The 21,084-nt window shown below is 41.4% G+C and overlaps 1 protein-coding gene across 14 annotated transcripts in view; it reads right to left on the bottom strand.

Moving 5' to 3' along the window:
* MTUS1 (microtubule associated scaffold protein 1) overlaps positions 1-21,084 on the bottom strand; it is a 390,210-nt gene that overhangs the window by 32,050 nt on the left and 337,076 nt on the right. For 13 of the 14 annotated variants that reach the window (XM_077477385.1, XM_077477386.1, XM_077477387.1 and 10 more), the window contains one exon: positions 8,462-8,528. In XM_077477385.1, the coding sequence (XP_077333511.1) occupies positions 8,462-8,528 (67 nt within the window). Of the gene's footprint in view, positions 1-8,461; positions 8,529-9,629; positions 9,875-21,084 lie in introns of those variants that run through there. The other variant, XM_077477397.1, reaches the window with a different exon arrangement.

Genomic DNA, 21,084 nt, shown 5'->3' with positions numbered 1-21,084 from the left:
TGCAACTGAGCAAATTTCAGTGTTTTTGATTTGATTACATTATTGAATAATTTTTATTATTGTTATATTATTATTTGGTACAATTATTTATAATTATTTATTATATTATAATTTAGGATTTCATTTTTCAAACTTTATTATACCCGGGATGTCTGCTAGACTCTGGTTTGGACAGATTTAAGTGAGTTATTCCTAAGGATTGCAGGACTACAATATAAAACGCCAAATTTTCATGCAAAATAATGGTACCGCTTTTAGCATCTAAAATCCGAAATAATCGTACCGCCAGGGAGGTTAAATCGCAAGCGTAAACAAGGCCTAAAAGTCACATTATTGAACTGTTACAGAATGATAAAATCCCCTTATTGAGAATAAAAACAGTAGTGCAATAAATGCCATGCTGAAAAAAGTTTTTTTTCCCATAAAATACAGTTCAGGAAAGGAAAATCTGGCATCTTCAAAGTGCCATCCACAACAATCTATATTTAGTTTTCACTTAGAGAAGATGAGAATGCAGATTACAGTTACTAAACTTGGCTAGAGTAGGCATAAACTTGACACTAGCTCCATTATAAACTGGTGGCGGTGAGAGCTCCTAGTACTATACTCTAACTGCTCCTGGCACCCCTCAGTGCCCTGGCAATTTACTCGTATGGAAGGACACAGTGGAAGATGGACAATGCATACAGCGAAACAAATTCAAATACAGAGAAATTGTATATCTATAGATATAATTCCAAGAAGAATTTGAAGAATTGATGATGCAAGAAGCGTCTGTGGTCAGTACAGAAAGAGACCCACCACAGCACACCCATCAGTTGGGAGTGCTAGCTGGGGGGTGAAGAATCCCACACACACTTAAAAAACACATACATTGGCCAAAGCGCATCTGATGTACATTATTGGGCTGGAGATGGATGGTTTGTGTTGCATGGGACCCCCCTGAGGTTGGCCATAAGACAACCAATAAAAAAAATAAAAAAAAATAAAAAAAATAAAAATAAAAACACATGCACTAGATTTTAAGCATTGCCAGACATTTTTGATTTCCTAGGGGGAAATAAGTGTCTCCAATGTATGCTTATCAGTACAAAAAAAAATACACTAAGTAGTCTGTTTCTTAGGTGCAGGGCAGTACTGAAAAGGCCAGCCATAGACCGCTTGAATCTTGCCCAGTACAGCCGGTTACTGGCCAAGATGCAAACCATGCATGGGCAGGCTGAATATACCAAGTTGATCAATTTATCAACTTCAGTACAACCAGCCTGGTCGATTTATCGCTGCTATAGTGATAATTGCAAGAGAATCTATAAGGCTGATTGTACACCCAAAATAAAATCGGTTAACTTGGTACATTCAGCCTGTCTGTTAACGCAGTGGTCATCAACCCTGTCCTCAGGGCCCACCAACAGGCCAGGTTTTATGCATTACCTTGGGGAGATGCAGACTAGAATACAGCAATCACTGAGCAGCAAACGATATCACCTGTAATGTATTTCAGCTATCTTGCAAACCTGACTGTTAGTGGGCCCTGAGGACAGGGGTTGATGACCACTGCGGTTTGAATATCGGCCGGTTAATGCTGAGCCGGCCAAGATTCCAACCATGTATGGCTGGCCTTACTGCCTTCAATGGTGTAAGAAAAGAATCAAAATGTATGGGCTGCCTAATCTACATCATGTTTGAAGAAAACCTTTGCCGACTCAGAATAGGAGTCTAGATGCTTGGCCATCATGGTGATTCACAGGTTTCTGAATTATTGACTGAGTCACTGACATGAAACATGCAGATTACAAACTAATAAAGCCAGTGAGTAAGTGCAATGACCAGCGATGGCAGCGTTTATTCTTCCATAAGTTACCTTTAAACATACTGTACAATCCAGTGCAGTGGTCTGCAGCCAGTGGCTAGATCTGCTACTTCTAACCTAGTGCCTGCTAGTGGCAACACATGCGTCATACCACAGTTTTTTTCTATACTTTTTCACACACCTATTCTACCTATATAGACCATGGAAGTCAGCAGTCACATAGTGCTGATCTATTACAAAGGCAGAATGACCTTTCAGTTTCACGATAAGCAGCTTACACAAACTTTTTGCTTTCCCACATCAACTGTAGAAAGTAAACACTGGAAACTGTAGCAAATGTAAAACCGTATACCGTGCTAGTTGCAGCTTTTCTTCCTAGCTCAGAATAGCTACTTCCAGGCATTTCCCCAAAGCTTTGCTATGGGTGGAAAATATTCTGTCATGGGTTTTTTTTTTTGTACGTCTTTAAAATTAGGAGAAGGTCATATGGAAACAATATTGTCTTTTAGATAAGAACTGTTCCATCTCCTACAGGTTCAGTGCTCAGTCTTTGTACAACTAAGAGCCAAGATTTAGCAAGATATATACTTTGTGCTCTCCACTCTTTTTTTTTTAACATGGAACAAAACTATTTTAAGGCTTAAAAGACCAGCAGCAGCAATATGAGTAGGGTTAAAAGAAAGCAGAACAATACAAGGCTAGCGTTTCTAAACAAATACTACTGGAAATAATGGAGCGGGTCAAACATACTACAAAAAGGTACATTAGGCACATGTGAGTCAATGGAGGAAGATTTCTGAAGTCCCTCCACAATACAAGGGCAATGAGTGCAATGAACCAAGATATCCATGAAAGACACATAACCATTCTTCAATACCAAGCAATTTTCTAGGTTACAAATCAAATTGCAATGACAACACTTCCTTATAAGAGCACAGCCAACATAACAAAAATTAAGCAATTATATAAACATTTACCGATATGGCAAAGTATGTCCATCTTCTTCTAGGTAAAGAATTGCTCTCCAGACACTGACTAACGTGTCTGCAGACATTTATATACTTCAAGGTTTGTGGACATTTTAATCTGATGTGCAACAGATAAAGTGAAGAGGGCAGCCACTTCAATAGCCTTGGGGCAAGTGTGGGAAGGACTCACTAAAGCATTCAGGTTTGTACAGAGATTAACAGTCCACTGGACCGGATGTGATACCAATTTCACCAAAAAATGCTTACATTTTATGCTGGCCATAGATGGCGTGAATTTAAGCAGATTCATTCTGAATTTGAGCCATAAGTGACCTGTCAGCACCGCCCAGCCCAACAAACTGGCCAACAATTTTCCACCAGGACTTCATTTCCAAACAGTTACTGTAGGCAGTCCAATGTAGTCACAGTTTGAGTATTCTGACAGCCATTAAGGAAAGCAGCTGTCAGGATACAAGACCTGGCAGGGGAGATTTTCCCATCCGTTCTAAATAGTGTGGATGGAAAAAACTACTGATTTTTCTCAGGCAACAGGGCTGGGTGAGAGAGATCTTCATATTTATGGCTTGCCTAAGGCTAGCCATACAGTATAACATTTTCTTATTCAATTTCCTTTAGATTTAACTATGTAGCGCAAGTGTCTAATTGCATATAAATCGAAAAGGGTTTACGTTTGCCCTCATATTAGGTTTTAGGGAATCTAAGGACCTAAGACTGTAAGCTACTTCAGGAAGAGGGATGAATATGAATAACTGCCTCTGTGGCACTACAGCTCTTGAAAGGACCTGGTTTCCTAACATTTTTATTCCATACTCCTTACTTACGATATCCAAATTTGACTCCAAAAGTTCTTCCTACTTTCACTCTCGTCTTTGTTGTAGATTTCACGCAAAACCCTTCTTTGGGATCCTTTCCATTTTTTGATTTAGAGCCATCACAATTACTAAAATGCATCTATCACTTCTATAGTTCATTATTTCTCCTCATTTTCCATTCTTCATTTATAAACTCATCTTACATATCACCCTATGCAAGATAGTTGAAATGGGAGAGGTGTTGGAATGGGAGAGTCCAAACCAGAAGAGCAGTTCAAAAGGATACTGCTGCTCCTCCATAGATACACCATTCGGCCCTAACTTTATAATCGCCCACCTAATATTGAGTAGGTTCCCCCGTTTGCCAACTAAACAGCCCTGATCCGTCGAGGCATGGATGCCACTAGACCTCTAAAAAGTATGCTGTGGTATCTGGAACCAAGCCTTCAGTAGCAAATTCCTTACATCCTGCTGCCATCAGGGAATACTTTTTCCATATTGGGGAATATTTGGTCAGCAACAACGTTGGGTAGGTATGCGTCAAGTAGCATCCACATGAATGGCACGACCCAAGGTTTTCCAGCAGAACACTGCTCAAAGAACCACACTTCCCCTGCCAGCTTGCCCATTTCCCCACAGTGCATCGTGGTGCTATAACTGTCCCAGGTAAGTTACGCACACACCCAACCATCCACATAATGTAAAAGAAAATGCAATAATCAGACCAAACCACCTTTTTCCAATGCTTCATGGTCCAGTTATAATGCTCACATGACCATTGTAGGCACTTTTAGCTTGTGGACAAGGATCAGCATGGGCACTATGACCCATACTCAACTGCAATTCCAAATTTTTGCGACACATCAATTTTAGTTTACCTGCTGCCCAGCATATCCCACTGACTTTCAGATGCCATTGTAACCAGATAATCAATGTTATTCAGTTAACTTGTCAGTGGTCAAAGATATGGCTGATTGGTGTATAGTACAGTTAGTGAACATTACCATTCTAGGAAAGTGTGCTACTGGCAGGATCACCAGGTGAAAATAAAGAATTGCAAAACATTACAGCTTTATTTTTGGGTTTAGGCATGCTTTAGGATACCAAAAGGCACAAGATGACCTTTGCCCAGTCAGGCTTCTATTAGCCAGATTACACGATTGTCTTCTTGTCAGTGGCTAAGAGTAGACACTCTTAAAGGTTAATTTTTAGAAGACACTATAGAACGGTTTTCAGGCAACCACCCTTATTTACCTATGAAACAAGGTCTCTGTAGATGCCAATATGCACACAGGTGACCTGCACATGCATACTCAAACTAATTTGCAGGCAATTGAAAAAAATGATGGTCAGCATTAGTTTATTCTTACATTTTTGTACATAGATTCCAAGTTCATTACAGAACTGAGGACAGTCTGACCAGTTCTGACAACTGCATAAAAACAATACATTCCTGGCATGAAATGAGCAGATTTGTGTAATTAAGGCTCTGCTTCCAAATACCTGGTGTTCAATCTTATTCAGTGGAAAATCCAGCATCCCTCTTTGCAAAAGCAGAAAATAAGTTTACTTAATTATCATGAAATGGGTTTAGACAGGCACTGACTTCACTTTATAGATGGGGCTGGAAAAGCGCAAAACCATTTCTAAGGCAGTAAGATAACTGCCAGGAATCTGATGAACCTGGGGTCAGCTAACAGGCTCTAGAGAAATTCACAACTCCAGAGTTACCATGGGAATCTGCCCCCAGGGGAAAAACCATTTACAACACTTTCAAAAACTTTAACTCTTTGCAGAAAAAAAAAAAAAAAGACAGTGAAGATCTAAGAACACAATACATGAAAGACCATGACTATCAGGTAAACAGTTCAGAAAAATGGCCATAGAATGGCAAATCTTCACAAGACAAAAGGTTTGAGAACTTCCTATTGTTGAAAACTCCTCAGAATACAGGGAGAGGACATGAGTGTAAGCTGGTCATAGATGGCTGGAATCTTGGCTGATTCAGCAGGAACCAGCCAAGGTACAACCAGCATGTCTGGTTTTTCATGCAATTTATGCTAGCAACTGTGTTGGTGGGGGAATCATGCAATTTTCTCCCCAGCAACTATGGGCTGCAGAAAATAAAAATTATTCCATCTATGGTTTGCTTAACCAACTGTCTTATTTCCAGGGGCACAGGTTCTCAAAACTCATCTGTGGAAATACAGCTAGTATACAGTACTCAGCTATACCATACAAATTCTCCATCTGTAAAATACTTGTCCTCTAGTAATAATCTGTTTTATTCCTTAGCAACCAACTTCATTTAAAAGCAAAAAAGTTACACATGAAACGATTATATGGGTCACCATGGCCCTATGCTCATGATGGCCTGTCACTATTCCAGCAAAACCTGTCACCAACGCGTCCGATTTAATACCATTAAATGCTACATCTATGATAGAAGGGATGCTAGTCATGCTGCTAGATGGTTTCATTTATTTTAATCAAGGATTCTCTACCCTACAAGTTTATGGTAAGAAATTGCCCAGTAGCCGAATCTCTCTCTTGTATACAGACACGAAATGCGATGCCAAGGAATGACACAAGTTAGGGCAGCCTCAAAGTAACTGTTGGGATGGTGGGAAGAGAACTGAAAACAAAACACCAGAAGACGCTCATGAAAAAAAAAACAAAAAAAAAAACATGGATACAGTCTATTGATGGAACGTGTATAAAGGGCTGATAGCAAAGTGGATTCCAGAGCCCAATTACGTCAAAAACCAGGAGTCAAATAAAAAGGCCAAACGTTTATTCCAAACAAATTAAAAGCATGAGAAACATGAACGGATGTTATGCAGTATTACCAGCAGTTGAGCAGGCACGGGCTTGTGGCAGGAGGAATATGCTGGGGATTCAGACGGAAAGGTGATCCTCGTAGGGAGACTGGCCGCTGGGGCTGAACAGCGAAGGGACTCACGTCACCAAGACTCGGAAGTCAGCCGATACAGCCTCGGAATGTTGTAGTCATGGCAACCGTCTCTACTTCCTGATGTTCTCCTCCATGTTTCAAGGCACACCCCTTTATGAAATCCTCAATTTTGGGGTACCTGGCATATTCCTCCTGCTGCAAGCCCATGCCTAGTCAACCACTAGCCATACTGCATAACATCTGGTTATGATTCTCATAATCTTAGTTTGTTTAGAATAAAACTGACCTTTTATTGGACACCCGGTCTTTGATGTAATTGGGCTCTGGAATCTATCTAGCCATCAGCCCTTTATACACTTTCCACCCATAGATGGTATCCACGTGTTATTTCATGAGCTCTTGCTGTTTTTTGTTTTCATGCCCCTAAACCTCTGTCTAATGGCTAATGACTGTACACAGTATATTAGGTATTATGGGCCAGATACTGGCATAAACATGAATGCTTGGTTCACCCAAATGTCAATGCCTTTGGATGAAGGCAGAAAAGCAGACAGAATGCTGGACAAAGATTTCTTAGACTTGCGATAAATGGTCGATGCTGATCTCATGTCTATGGTCTGCTTTTACCAAAACAGAAGATACTGACTAGCGCAGCAGTTAAAGCTCTGTTCCATTCTACCTGCATGTATATCAGTATTTACTCCCAATTTTGAGTGTCTGAAACCCCTGTTGAGTTCTCTAGAATATAAAACAAAAATCCAGCAATGATCATGGGTATCTCTTATAATGGCCACAGCAGAAAACAAATGGTCTCCTGGGAAACTGACAAATCAAATTCTTATGGGATCACATGCACTGTATGGAATTGATATCATTTATCTGACTTTTCTATGCATCTCAATTGATGAACCCCTCATTTTATGAAGGAAAACAGATGCTGAATTTGAGTTAGGATTTTGGCCTTGGGGTGTCTGGAGTGGCATCAGCCTCAATTCACTAGCTCTCTTCTCCCTCCCTCATCCCCTTCCTTACAGACCTTTTATTATCCCCCCCAAATTTTATCTTATTTTAATTTATGCATTTCCTCCCCCCCTTCACTCCTCTCCTCTGTATTTCCACGTATAGATACATACATAGCAAGTAGTGCCCTTTCATTAGATTAGAGACAGCAAATTATTTGCCAGTGGTTATTTGTTTTACCTACCTGATGGCCATCTTACATTATAGGGTGAATGAGGCTCTTGGGAGCTTCCACTTATGCATAGTCCAGGGGCTAGATCACATATTAGTCTGTGCCTTCACTACTGTTTATTGAGTTATACGTTTTGGTAATATTCTTCAGATGTACATGGATAGTCCATCTGTCAGAAATTTCTCTAGTTCATTGGTCTTGGTGTGTACACCCTGCTTGCCTTTCTCAATGCAAGTCTCAGATATTGCCTTTTTTCTTTGGCTATGTCCTGTTCTGGTCACTTTGTATTTTTCTCAACTTCTCAATAAACAAAGATTAAACATAATGGCCAAAGCACGTCACACCCAGAATGGCTAGCACCAATATATCCCCAATAAATTCCTTCATCAATACAGGAAACGGCCAGGTGGTTTAACTTTACCTTCTGCCAAAAACCCAAAATATCACTTTTGGGTAGGCTTAGACATTTCCCGTCTAGTTTGAACCTCAAGCTTGCAAAACATACCCCAATAGTTTAGTATACTAAAGAAATAGAGAACATGTCCAGTCATATACAAAGGTTAGGGTATTTGCCCACATAACCAGGCTTTTTCAGCAAGATAGGATGATATGCATGGTCCAAAGAGCCAGAGTCAACAGTCTTGAGGATCCAAATACAACCATCAGAAATCAAAAATGGTTTCTATGGTTTACTTTATATATAAACGTTATATGCTTTGTGAGGTTATAAGGATCTGTCCTTACCCAAGTCTCCTCGCAAATTCTGAAGTTCCTGAGAGATCTCTTTGCGTTTCTTCAGGGCCTCTTCACGCTGTAAAAACAAACATTTATTGAGTATTTTACTATATCGCCATTCACATTGCTGTAAGCAAGCTACAACACACAAGCACAATGTTGGGTATATAAGGCCTATAAAACCAGCATGTTGCTCTGTAACCCTTTCCTGGCCAGATGCAACATTACCTCTGTAAGCAATCGTCAGCTTTTATTAACTAGCATTCAGCAAGCTACATTAGACGCGTTTAGCAAAAAGGACAATGTTTTGCCTACGTTTGTTTTCTTTTCTCCCAGTTACTGAAAGACTAGAAGTGCAAAAAAAAAACTTTCCATCAACACAGATGAAAAATAAATCAAAAGGCAAACAGCCCTGATCAGCTTTCAAATCATTCACTGCAATACACCAACAAAGACACAGAAACATATGTTAAAATACAGCCGCTGACAGGGAGCCAAGAAAAATCGCAGAGTAATAGCATGCCAAGAGGAGAATCTTTGTACCAGACATTAGGATGGATCCACCAGAAGCACCTATTCTGCCTCCTTTACAGAATGAAGGCACAACCTCTAAAGCAATGTCCTTTGCTTGCTGCTCTCCATGCACGGCATAGAAGACACTGTCCTAGCTCAGAAATTCTTATTAGTCTAATTGAATGGCCACAATCTCTTCCCCCGGGAACATAAATCTATTAGGTCTGCAGGGACAGGCAAGTTTGCATAGTGCAAAGCAAATGTATTTCACTCATTCTTCAGCTGTAAACACAGTATACATTAAAGCAAGAATACGATTACAAAGCATGCATAAAGATATAATAAAAGGGGGAAAATGCATTTATATATAGTACACTGCAGTCTTAGGATGACAAAGGAGTATGATCAGTCTCACCGCTTATATTCAATATCCTGCTTGAGACACTCCTAGATGTAAACAGTACAGTCAACGCAGAACAAGTAACTGCTGCCTTAATGATCTTCTGTTTGCAAAAAAAACGTCCTATGCTGGCATTGCTCCCTTTGCTGCAGCAACTGTAAGAACTCCATGACCACAGGAGGGGGGGGGGGGGGGGGGGGTGATTAAAAAAAAAAAAAAAAAAAAAAAAAAAACGTAGATAAAAAAAATGAAAACTGTAATTACCCTAGATGTATCACATGGGGAATAGACGCACAATTTGCTGCTTGAGCAGCCCATTTCCCAGCTTCTGTATTCCCAAGGTGCACACTCCTGGAGGACACACTGCAGACACAACTGGTCTGGCCACATTTAAAGAGCAGCTGATAGTTCCATAGGACTCAGCCTGTCTGCCTGACACTCATGCTTTGCAGGTTTCCTGTGCTCCTTCTACTGATCCCTCCCAGCTCCCAACACATACTGCAGTCCCGGCTCCTGGCACAGGCAGCTAGTGATTACTTTAAGCCACAACCCCTTTCGAATATGAAAAACGAGAGGCAGACATTAGCCTGATCGATTGCCACTTACTCAAATATCAGCTTGGACGGCAAGAGAGGGGGCTGACCTCGGCGCTAAGTAAGGCTTATATTTAGCATATATGAGCCCCTCTGCTTAACTATCTTACAGGCACGCACAACTTTAAACAATGATTTATTAAATTTCATCTTTAAACCCAGTTGGATTATTTTTTTTTTTTTATAGCTACATTTTTTCTAATATCAGTAATTTTTTTTAAATTCAGAATTTAATAAGAAAGCCTGACACGCAAGGATCATATTGTGACGGTACAATTACAGATCTACATATAATCTCCATTTGATAGTTTTTGCAATGACACACCTGATCTTGCGTAGATTAGCAATTAGCTACTTAAATGAGGCATAAGGCACAGTCTTATGCATGACATTACTGATAGAGTTTCCTCTTAGCAACCAATCAGCATAGAGCAGGAAATAGTCCCATTTTGTTTTTTAACAGAAAGTCCCCAATTGATTGGTTGATTGTATGCAGGGTGAGAAACATTGTTCATTCACAAGGCATCAAATAACTCATACGTCATCAGTCATAGATTCCTGAGGCATAAAGGGCCTCATACCTCAGCTGTCAGCAGGACTGTGTGAAAGATGACCTTTTAGGCAGTTATTTGCACTGCTTACAAATGAATACTGGTTATGTAGGACAGGTAAACTCCATATGACACACCCACACTGGAGGACATACACATCAGTAGGGACGGTTAGGTTGGCTCCATGTTTCATTAACATATCTATTGATAAAACAACTTAATTAAATTACAAAAAGGAGGACAAGAGACAAGAATGCATGGCCAGCCTGCAGATCAGAAAGCTTTAACGTGATTATGCTGCATTATGTAATACATAAGAGACTAGATCATTGAATGGTGATGTACATTCTCCTATATATTATTTATATAGCAGACATATAGCAAGTCCTTTAACTCCTTCAGTCATAACACTAAATGAGTGGCTATGTAGGCTTACAACACATTCCCAGGGGAGAACGCTAAGCCAGAGAAATGACTACTCTGGTCAGATGAATTGATTATGAGCAGCTAGTCCACTCATCCCTGCAATGACACCAAGATCAAGTAAGGAGATCCCGGAAATAGAGCTGCTAATTTATAGGGGTAAGAGTTGCACTGTCAATAAAACTGTCAGAGTAAATAAGCTTGTAATAAGTTACAAGGCAAGAAATAAAACCTACATGAAAATGCACATTAGTCACAACAAAGCTTTAATCTTACAGTAAGTGTATATTACAAACTTGAAGCTTGTTTACAATGTAATATTTTCAGATTCCAGAAACCATTGCTGGTCATCAGCTGTGTACTAATCACCAATGAGGAGACCAGACTGAGCACAGTTTCCAGCACACATCTAATACTGTCTAGTAAATACTGCAGCCGTGCAAAAGTTAGAGTACCCCTTTCTCTGTACTCCATTGTACTTGTTCAGTGGGAGGGTCTGCATCCTGAAGCCTGCGCTGTGTAACTTAAGCTGGTCATACAATAGCATTTTGCTCAAAATCTCTAAATGTTAAGAATGTTAGTTTGATTTACTAAACGTTTGTTACTAAGAATGTTCATGTGAATGTTTGCAAATGCATTTGTGCAAAAATCCACCAGGGTATATAGCCAGGTTTTGTACATGCTGTATATCCAATTCAATTGGGTCATCTCAAATGGACTCATTCAGTATAACCAGATTCAATATGACTAGCACCATGTGACAAGGGGAACGGTGAAGTAGAATTAGGTTTAGATATGGTTTATGATGCAGTGTATATAAAAAATCTGCACACCCCTGATAAAATGTCAGGTTTCTATGATCTAAAAAATTGAGACAAAGAAATAATTTCAGAACTTTTTCCACCTTTAATGTGACCTATAAACTGTACTTTTAGGTACAGTTGGAGGGAAGTAAAAATAAAAATAAAATAATATGGTTACACAAGTGTGCACACCCTTAACCAATTGCTGCCCGCCCTATAACAAAAGCACGGCAGCAAAGTGGTTTCAAAATTCTGACCGGACGTCATATGACGTGATCAGGATTTTGAGCCGCTGGGCGCCCCCGGGGCGCGCATCGCGGCGATCGTTGTTGCGGGGTGTCAGTCTGACACCCCGCAACTACGATCTCGGTAAAGAGTCTCCAGTGGAGACTCTGTACCACGTGATCAGCCGTGTCCAATCACGGCTGATCACAGTGTAAATAGGAAGAGCCGGTGATCGGCTTTTCCTCACTCGCGTCTGTCAGACGCGAGTAGAGGAGAGCCGATCAGCTTCTCCTCTGACAGGGGGGTCTGTGCTGATCGATTATCAGCGCAGCCCCCCCCCCCCGAGGATGCCCACACTGGACCACCAGGGATGCCACTACACCGCCAGGGATGCCCAGCACAAGGTATGCCACTCTAGACCACCAGGGATTCCAGTCAGTGCCCACAATGGATGCCAATCAGTGCCCACAATGGGCATCACTGATTGGCATGCATTATTGTTTGGCACTGATTGGTATCCATTAGTACAGTATAAAACAATACAATGCCACCCATCAGTGCCCATCCGTGCTGCCCATCAGTGCCCATCCGTACTGCCCATCAGTGCCACCTCATCGGTGCCTCATCAGTGCCCATCAGTGTAGCCCCATCAGTGAAGGAGAAAACTTATTTACAAAGTTTTGAAACTGAAACAAAAAAAAATCTTTTCAAAATTTTCTGTATTTTTTTGTTTAGAAAAAAGTAAAAACCGGAGAGGCGATCAAATACCACCAAAAGAAAGCTCTATTTGTGGGGGGAAAATTATAAAATTTAATTTGGGTACAGTGAAGCATGACTGCGCAAATGTCAAAGTGCGACAGCGCTGAAAGCCGAAAATTGGTCTGGGCAGGAAGGTGTTTAAGTGCCCTGTATTGAAGACAGTGGTTAAATACTTTGTTGAAGCACCTTTTGGATTTTATTAGAGCATTCAGTCTTTTTGAGTATGAGTCTATCAGCATGGAACATCTTTGACTTGGCAATATTTGCCCACTCTTTGCAAAAACCCTCCAAATCTGTCAGATTGCGAGGGAATCTCCGGTGCACAATCCTCTTCAGATCACCCTACAGATTTTCAATCAGATTTAGGTCTGAGCTCTGGCTGAGCCATTCCAAAGCATATCTTCTTCCAGTGAAGCCATTCATTTGTTGATCTGGATGTATGTTTTGGATCATTGTCTTGCTGAAAGATGAAGCTCCTCTTAATGTTCAGCTTTCTAGAAGCCTGAAGGTTTTGTGGCAATATTGACTGGCATTTGGAACTGTTCATAATTCCCTCTACCTTGACCAAGGCCCCGTTGCAGCTGAAGAAAAACAGCCCCAAAGCATGATTCTGCCACCACCGTGCTTCACTGTGGGTATTGCGTTCTTTTGGGGATTATGGCCAAAAAGTTCAACCTTGGTTTCATCAGACCAGAACACATTTTCCCACATGCTTTTGGGAGAGTTCAGAAATGTTTTTTGCATAATTTAGCCAGGCTTGGATTTATTTCTTCGTATGAAAAGGCTTCGGTCTTGCCACTCTACCCCATAGCCCAGACATATGAAGAATACAGGAGTTTGTTGTCACATGCACCACACAGCCAGTACTTGCCAGATATTTCTGCAGCTCCTTTAATGTTGCTGTAAGCCACTTGGCAGCCTCTCTGACCAGTTTTCTTTTGGTATGTTCATAAATTTTGGAGGGAAGTCCAGTTCTTGGTAATGTCACTGCTGTGCCATATTTTCTCCAATTGATGTGTTCCATGGTATATCTAATGCCTTTGAAATTCTTTTGTACCCTTCCCCTGACTGATACCTTTTAACAATGAGATCCCTCTGATTCTTTGGAAGCTCTCTGCGCACCATGGCTTTTGCTGTAGGATGCCACTAAGAAAATGTCAGGAAAGACCTACTAGAACAGCTGAACTTTATTTGGGGTTAGAGACACTTTAAATGATGATAGGTGTGTACTGACTCCTATTTAACATGAGTTTGCATGTGATTTCTTAATTCAGAACACAGCTACATCCCCAGTTATAAGAGGGTGTGCACACTTATGCAACAACGCGATTTTATTTTTACCTCCATACCCCTCCTTAAAAGATTTGTTTTTCAACTGAGTTGTACAGTTTATAGGTCACACCAAAAGTGTAATATTTTCTGAGATTATTTATCTTTGCCTATATTTTTTAGATCACAGAAACTTGACATTTTAGACACGGGGTGTAGACTTTTTATATCCACTGTATATACAGTATGTGATATTAGCCATTATATTTTTAACTGTGTGTGACTTACGGATTTTGCAATAAATGTATATGTTTTGCACACATTGATAAAAAAATGTGGGGGTCCGATTACCCCGATTTGTGCATTAAACTTCTCAATCACAAATGTTTTCAGAGAAATCCCAATTTCAAAATTGGATTTAAATTCTAAGGGCGGCTGTGAAAACACATCCAAAGCTTCAGCACCAAAGCAGTGGGTATGTCTGTGAATACATCTACTGCAAAACAAGTGGGCAAGCTGTGGATTCCTAGCTTAAACCGATTACCGAAAAGTGAGGTAGTGTGTTGCTTACCATGTACGGTGGTAAGCTATGCTATCTATATGCATTTAAAAGGGGTTTTGTTTTTTCTTTAATAATTTGCCTGAACTGTACCCTTTAAAAGTTATCAATAGGTATGCAAATTTACAAACATGTACGTCTGCTGCATACTAGAAATGTATACGGCAGTGATTTTCAACCAGGGTTCCTCCAAAGGTTGCTAGGGGTTCCTTCAGCATTGGGCAATTTCTGCCTCTCAGATAAGTTTCCATTGGCACCATTGATCTTTTTAGCCATCGGTAAGGAGGTAATTCTTCCCAATGACCACAAGTATAAGGACCATTCTTCGCACTGACAATCACACTAATGTATCATGAGTAGTAGATTTCTCATTTTTAGTATGGGTTCCCCGAGACTGGAGAACTATTTCAAGGGTTGCTCTAGGTTGAAAAGAAAGGGTGGTATACAAACAAACCCCTTAGCGTACACTCACTTTACGTACACACATTGGCATCTATCAAATGTTGGTCAGCTTCACATGGTACTGCTCCTGAACCATAAGTGACAGGGACACCAAACTTAGGGAGCACCGAGAGGGGACCCAGGACTACAAACATATCCAATTTTGGGGTCAGCCAGATTGACTAGGTAATCAGTTATGCCTGTAAATGACTATTGCAATGCAGTACATGCATTGAGAAATTAACCACTTCCCGACCAGCGCACGACGATGTACGTCGACAGAATGGCACGGGCAGGCATATTGGCGTACATGTACGTCCAATATTCGATGCCGTCCTGCCATCGGGAGCGCGCCGCCGGCGGCGCGCTCCCGCGCTGGTCGGGACCCCCGTGAGTCCGGTCGCGGTACCCGCGGACTCGATCGCCGCGGGCATCCCCGCGATCGTCTCACGGAGCGGCCGAATGGAGGAAATGCTGTATAAACAACATTTTTCCATTCTGCCTAGCAACTAGTGACTCTGATCTCTGCTCCATGTGATTGGAGCAGAGATCAGTGTACACTAAATGAAAGCCCAACCCCCCCACAGTTAGAAACACACCCCTAGGAACACTTAACCCCTACACTGCCACCCACTGGTTAACCCTTTCACTGCCAGTGTCATTTACACAGGAATCACTGCATTTATATAGCAGTGATTACTGTATAAATGACAATGGTCCCAAAAATGTGTCAAAAATGTCCGATGGGTCCCCGACAATGTCGCAGTCACAATAAAAATCGCAGATCGCCGCCATTACTAGTAAAAAATAAAATAAAAAATTATTAATAAAAATGCTATAAAACTATCCCTATTTTGTAAACGCTATAACTTTTGCGCAAACCAATCAATAATCGCTTATTGCGATTTTTTTTACCAAAAATATGTAGAAGAATACGTATCGGCCTTAATTGAGGGAAAAAAATGTTTTTTTATATATTTTTGGGGGATATTTATTATAACAAAAAGTAAAAAATAATGCGTTTTTTTCAAAATTGTCGCTCAATTTTGGTTTATAGCGCAAAAAATAAAAACCGCAGGGGTGATCAAATACCACCAAAAGAAAGCTCTATTTGTGGGAAAAAAAGGACGTCAATTTTGTTTGGGAGCCACGTCGCACGACCGCGGAATTGTCAGTTAAAGCGACGCAGTGCCGAATCGCAAAAAGTGGTCTGGTCTTTGACCAGCAAATTGGTCCGGTCTGAAAGTGGTTAAAAAGGGTATTGCTTCACTTTTAGTATATTTTCATTTTACATACATGCTCTGGTCCCATTGTGTACTTAAAAGTGGGGTATGCCTGAACAGAGAAAAAAGGCAGAGCAAACAAGCCTAAAGAATCACTTCAGCCAAAACAGATAAAGGATAAACCCAAACCATTATTTTTTCCTGTTAAATAAAGCATTTAAAAAGGGTTATGACACGATTAAAAAAAATCTGCTGATCTGGTCAAAATCCTTGTGAGATAACATCCTGTGCTCCCTGCCCATTCTGACTGTTAAGCCCTGTACACACGGGCCGAATGCCGGGGCGACATTGACCTGTTCAATAAAATACATTGACAGACATTTGGCCCGTGTGTATGCTAGTGGGTGTGACAGAAGCTGGCCAAGCATGCATGGAAAACCAGCAGCTGATCAGAGTGTTGTGGCAGGGGGCGGTCCCCTTGTCAGAACACAACAGCTCAATGGGGGAGATCGCTGTCGGATCATTAGTACAGCGGCTCGCCCAGAACTGACCGTTTATTCCAACCCAGCAAAAAAAAATTCAGTGTGTACCAGGTTCCAAGGCCCGAACCGAATGCCAGACGACATCGGCCAGTTCAATAAACACCAGCCGACATTTGGCCCGTGTGTATGGCAGCCAGTCCATCAGAAGCGGACCAAGCATGTTGGAAAACCAGCAGCTGATCGGCTCCCGAAAAGCGCTCTAAGCCTATTGCTAAGAGCGCTGATCAAAGTATTCTGGCGGGAGGCCATCCTCTTGTCAGAACACAGTAGTTCAGCAGGGGAGATTGATGTACTAACGTTGGATCATTAGTAGAGCAGCTCTGATCAGAGGGGACCGTTTTTTTCCCCTTCAACCCGGGTTGAAGTGGGAAAATAAAAAATATCATGGTGTGTACCAGGCTTTACTGTGTTCTCAGCTATCTTTGAAGACTACAGAAGCACGTCCCTCTGTTATGGAGAACAGAAGAAGGGAAGGGTCCCATCTCATATTAGTTCCATCTTGTTTGTTGTTTTGATAGAGAAACCGAGTGAGCATTGTTCTCCTAGGACAGGCAGTGTGCAGCTGGCCAGATGACTAGGAGAAAATAAAGTGGAATAAGATGGGAAAAGAAAAAAACTGATGCAGCCACCACATCCAAGGACTAGTAAGATGCAGAATGTTCAATTTTTGTTTTTCAGTTTGGATACAATTTATTATAACTAGTAACCATCTGTGCAAAGATCATGTCCCCGGGAATGTGATAAGATTAGCATTTGGACTGATCCAGTACTGCAAACAAGGTGACAGGCTAACACTGTACCCCCCCCCCCCCCAAAAAAAAAAAAATTAATATCGATAACCCATCAATATCGCTGCTGGGTACTAAAAGCCAGGTAATGAGTTTAACCTCCAAGGATACAAGATTGAATAGGCAAACATCACAGGTGTGAAGTAACAGATTATACTAAAGTGTGAACTCTGTAGGCTGCCATTCCTGATCTTTTTGATAATGTTAATTTCCTGGCTTCAGCCTTAATGCGCCTGGTCTCTGCTCCAGAAGTATAGAGACACAGACATCAGAAGCTTCCTGGACATCCAAGTAAAAGCCAAAAATATCCTTTTCCATTATTCGTTCGAACACCAATAGGAATTTGTCACCAAATCTAGGTTTAGGCTAACTCTTAGGACTTATTCTGGCTTGTCAATGCGTAGATTTTTTTTTTTTACTGGAGTAATAAAAGAAGAAAAAATAGTCCAAACAAATAAATGAGTCCACATGGGTAGATATTTATCATCAAGCAATTCTGTACTATAAACATCCAGTATATAGGATCTTCATGTTTATTGGATGGCTTAGATACAACGTTGATTCTAGGTACACACTGCTGTGATCCTCTGATCTTAATCCCGTTTTCCGTGTGATTATGGGGTGCAACTTGGAAACAGGTTGCATATTTTATGGGACCAAAATTTTCCCTGGAATTGCACCAAAGACATTTCCAAAAACATGCCTTGCTGAGTTGCACTGATGTGGACAGAAACCATTGAAAACAATGATTTTAATTGTCATGCGGTTATGTGCGACACAAGTTGCTTGCCACATATTAGTGTGAATGAATGTCTCAGCAAGTTTGCAGGCAGAAATCTTTTGATCACAGATAAAAATCAGAGGTCAACATTGACTTTCAACAAGGATAAACAAATGCCAGCATGCTACAGCAATACAAGTGAAGGTGTCTAAACTTGAATTGTCTGCCATTATTTACACTGAAAGTTGCATTGAAGCTCTGTACAGAGGATACCAGCTTTAGAGACTGCCAAACAGATCTGATCTTCCCATTTAAACCATCAGGATAATGTCAACAATTTACAAGAGGAGCTGTTCTACTTATTGACAGCAGGCTTGGGAAGTCTCTGAAGTGAATAGGGGCTGCTACACAGATCACAGGGGCTTTGTATAATGAAGTACCTGCAGCTTAAAGTCATACTAAAGTCTGTTTTATCTTAGCCATCCGGGACTCTCCCTCCTGATTGGCTGAGTCTCTCTTGCAACATTGCTGGATAGAGATGTGGCTCAGGTAAGTAATACGAAGGCAGAGGGGTGCTGCTGTACACAGTTTTTTTTATCTTAATGCATTAAGATCAAAAACTTTCATCTTTACAATAACTTTATCTAAATCTTTTATAGGTCCCAGCAACCTGCACAGTAGATCACATTTACTTCTGTAAGTTGCATCTCAAAGGCAATTGATTCGCAGTAATCATCATGTGCAGCGTAAAGCCTCGTAAACACTTTTTTTTTTTTGTTAAAAAAAACTGGTAAACATTAAACCAACAGCTCCAGACAGACAGATCTGACTCTGGTTTTGCTGTTATTTTAAATTTCTATTTCGGCTTTCTCTTGTTTTGTGTCGATTGGTAGGTGTAATGCGCTGTGAGGGCGTCCGAAGATGATGCGTCACGCTTTGACATTAGCATATCTCCATGATTACATGCATGCGTTGTATAGACACGGACATATGACACGGCGCATGTGCGGTGACCATGCTTTACTTCACAGCGTCCCTTGCCGCGCTCGATGTGCCGCCATTAGTCTGTGTCCGCGCCTCCACCTTTTAGGGGCAGAGTTTTGGCAGAGGTGCGCAGATACCGCCCTCTTTACCTCCCCATGCTCATTGGTAATCTGCCCTCTAGCCTTGGTGTATACAATTATTGAGAACGTGGCTGTGATCACGAGAACGTGATGCGTCAAGTGACAATGCTTTTTGGAGACAATCGCGCTACCACGCCCTCTCTGGTACCTCATACCCCATATATAAAAGGGGATGTGCATGGGCTTAGGTTGCGGAAGGAGAGGAAAGCTGTATAAACTGGAGCAGTTTCCAAGGCTAAGCGGAACAGTCTATTTAGGGAATTATTCTGTTATTTTTTTTCCGATCACATACTTATTTCACTCATATTTTTTCCTTTTATAGGGGTATATTATTCTCCCTCCTTTACGCGGCACTATCTCTTTGGGCCTCAATAATAAGACTCCCCATTTGGGATAAATGCGATACTTATACACTCAAGTGGGTCGGTCCATCCATCCCCCTTTCCTTTTCTTCGATTGTATTTAGGATTTTATATATTTTAATGATACATGCAAGTACTTAGTAGGTGTCTATACTCCTCCTCCAGATGTGCACATACAAAAGTCCCAACACTGAAGTAGTGCCTTCAGGCGTTCTACAAGCATAAATGACGCACCTCATTTCTCAACGACCTGTTACAATTTTGAAGGCCCTGGAGCACCAGGACAATGGAATTGCCCACAAAATGACCCAATTTTGGAAAGCAAACATCCCAACGTATATTCTATGAGGCACGGGCTACAGACAAGTTCTCAGGTAACTTGATCAGCTGCAGACAGGTACTTGGGGACTCTGAAGGACTGCGACCAGTACTCATATGGACTGTGACAGGTCCTCAGATGGACTGTGACAGGTCCTCTTTAATGGGGGGACAATCCGTGTGATTGGTGTACACTGTAAGCGGAAATGAGATGTTATCGCAATCCCCTTCTCACACACGATCGGTGTGTGAGAAGGAGAACCCAGTAACATCTCGTTAGCGTGGTTTGTTGACATTTAGCGATCGGCTGTGAAAGGATCACAGCCGATCACGTGGTAAAAAAGTGGCAATGGCTGCTTACCAGCGTCGGTGATGAGCAGTGTTCCTGGGAACACGCCGCCACCGACATGATCGCGCACATGCGCCGTGCAAAGTGGGGGAGTACCACCTGTGATCATGGCCGATCATGTGGTAAACAGCCATACCCAATGGCTGTTCACCCCCTCGGTGGCGAGCGGCGTCTTTGTGACACGCCACCACCGAAGGTACAGGGATGTGCGCACACAATCGCGCGCACTCCCCGTTTAAATGGACGGACGGGCGGCAAGAGGTTAAAGGGCTAATGCCCAATTGGTATCTTGTTGGGAACATTTGTAGTGAGAACCTGACAACTTACCTCTGTGTGCGGCCTACACACTAACATTACTACAACTCTAATTCATATATCTGTTATTCTCACCTGATGATGTATTATTCTAGTATAGCCTGTTCTTTAACATGGACTTTATCTCCACGTATAAGAACTAAGTCTTTTGAGACAAGGTTTATATAATATACCTACCCCAACTGTATGTACGGGTGTACTAGTCCATAGTGACCTATAAAATATTTTCTTGGTCCATTCATTGGTATCTACTATAGACCCCATGACATGTATGTGCATAGATTTACATGAAACGTCGTCCTCTTGGATGTCTCTAGTTTTGTGAGGTGTCCCCATACCCTGCGCTACATTTTT

This window comes from Lithobates pipiens, unplaced genomic scaffold, assembly GCF_037356315.1.
Source record: "Lithobates pipiens isolate NorthernLeopardFrog02 unplaced genomic scaffold, aLitPip1_a1.2 Scaffold_13, whole genome shotgun sequence".
NCBI lineage: Eukaryota > Metazoa > Chordata > Amphibia > Anura > Ranidae > Lithobates > Lithobates pipiens.
This window is presented reverse-complemented; position numbering and strand designations above follow the sequence as displayed.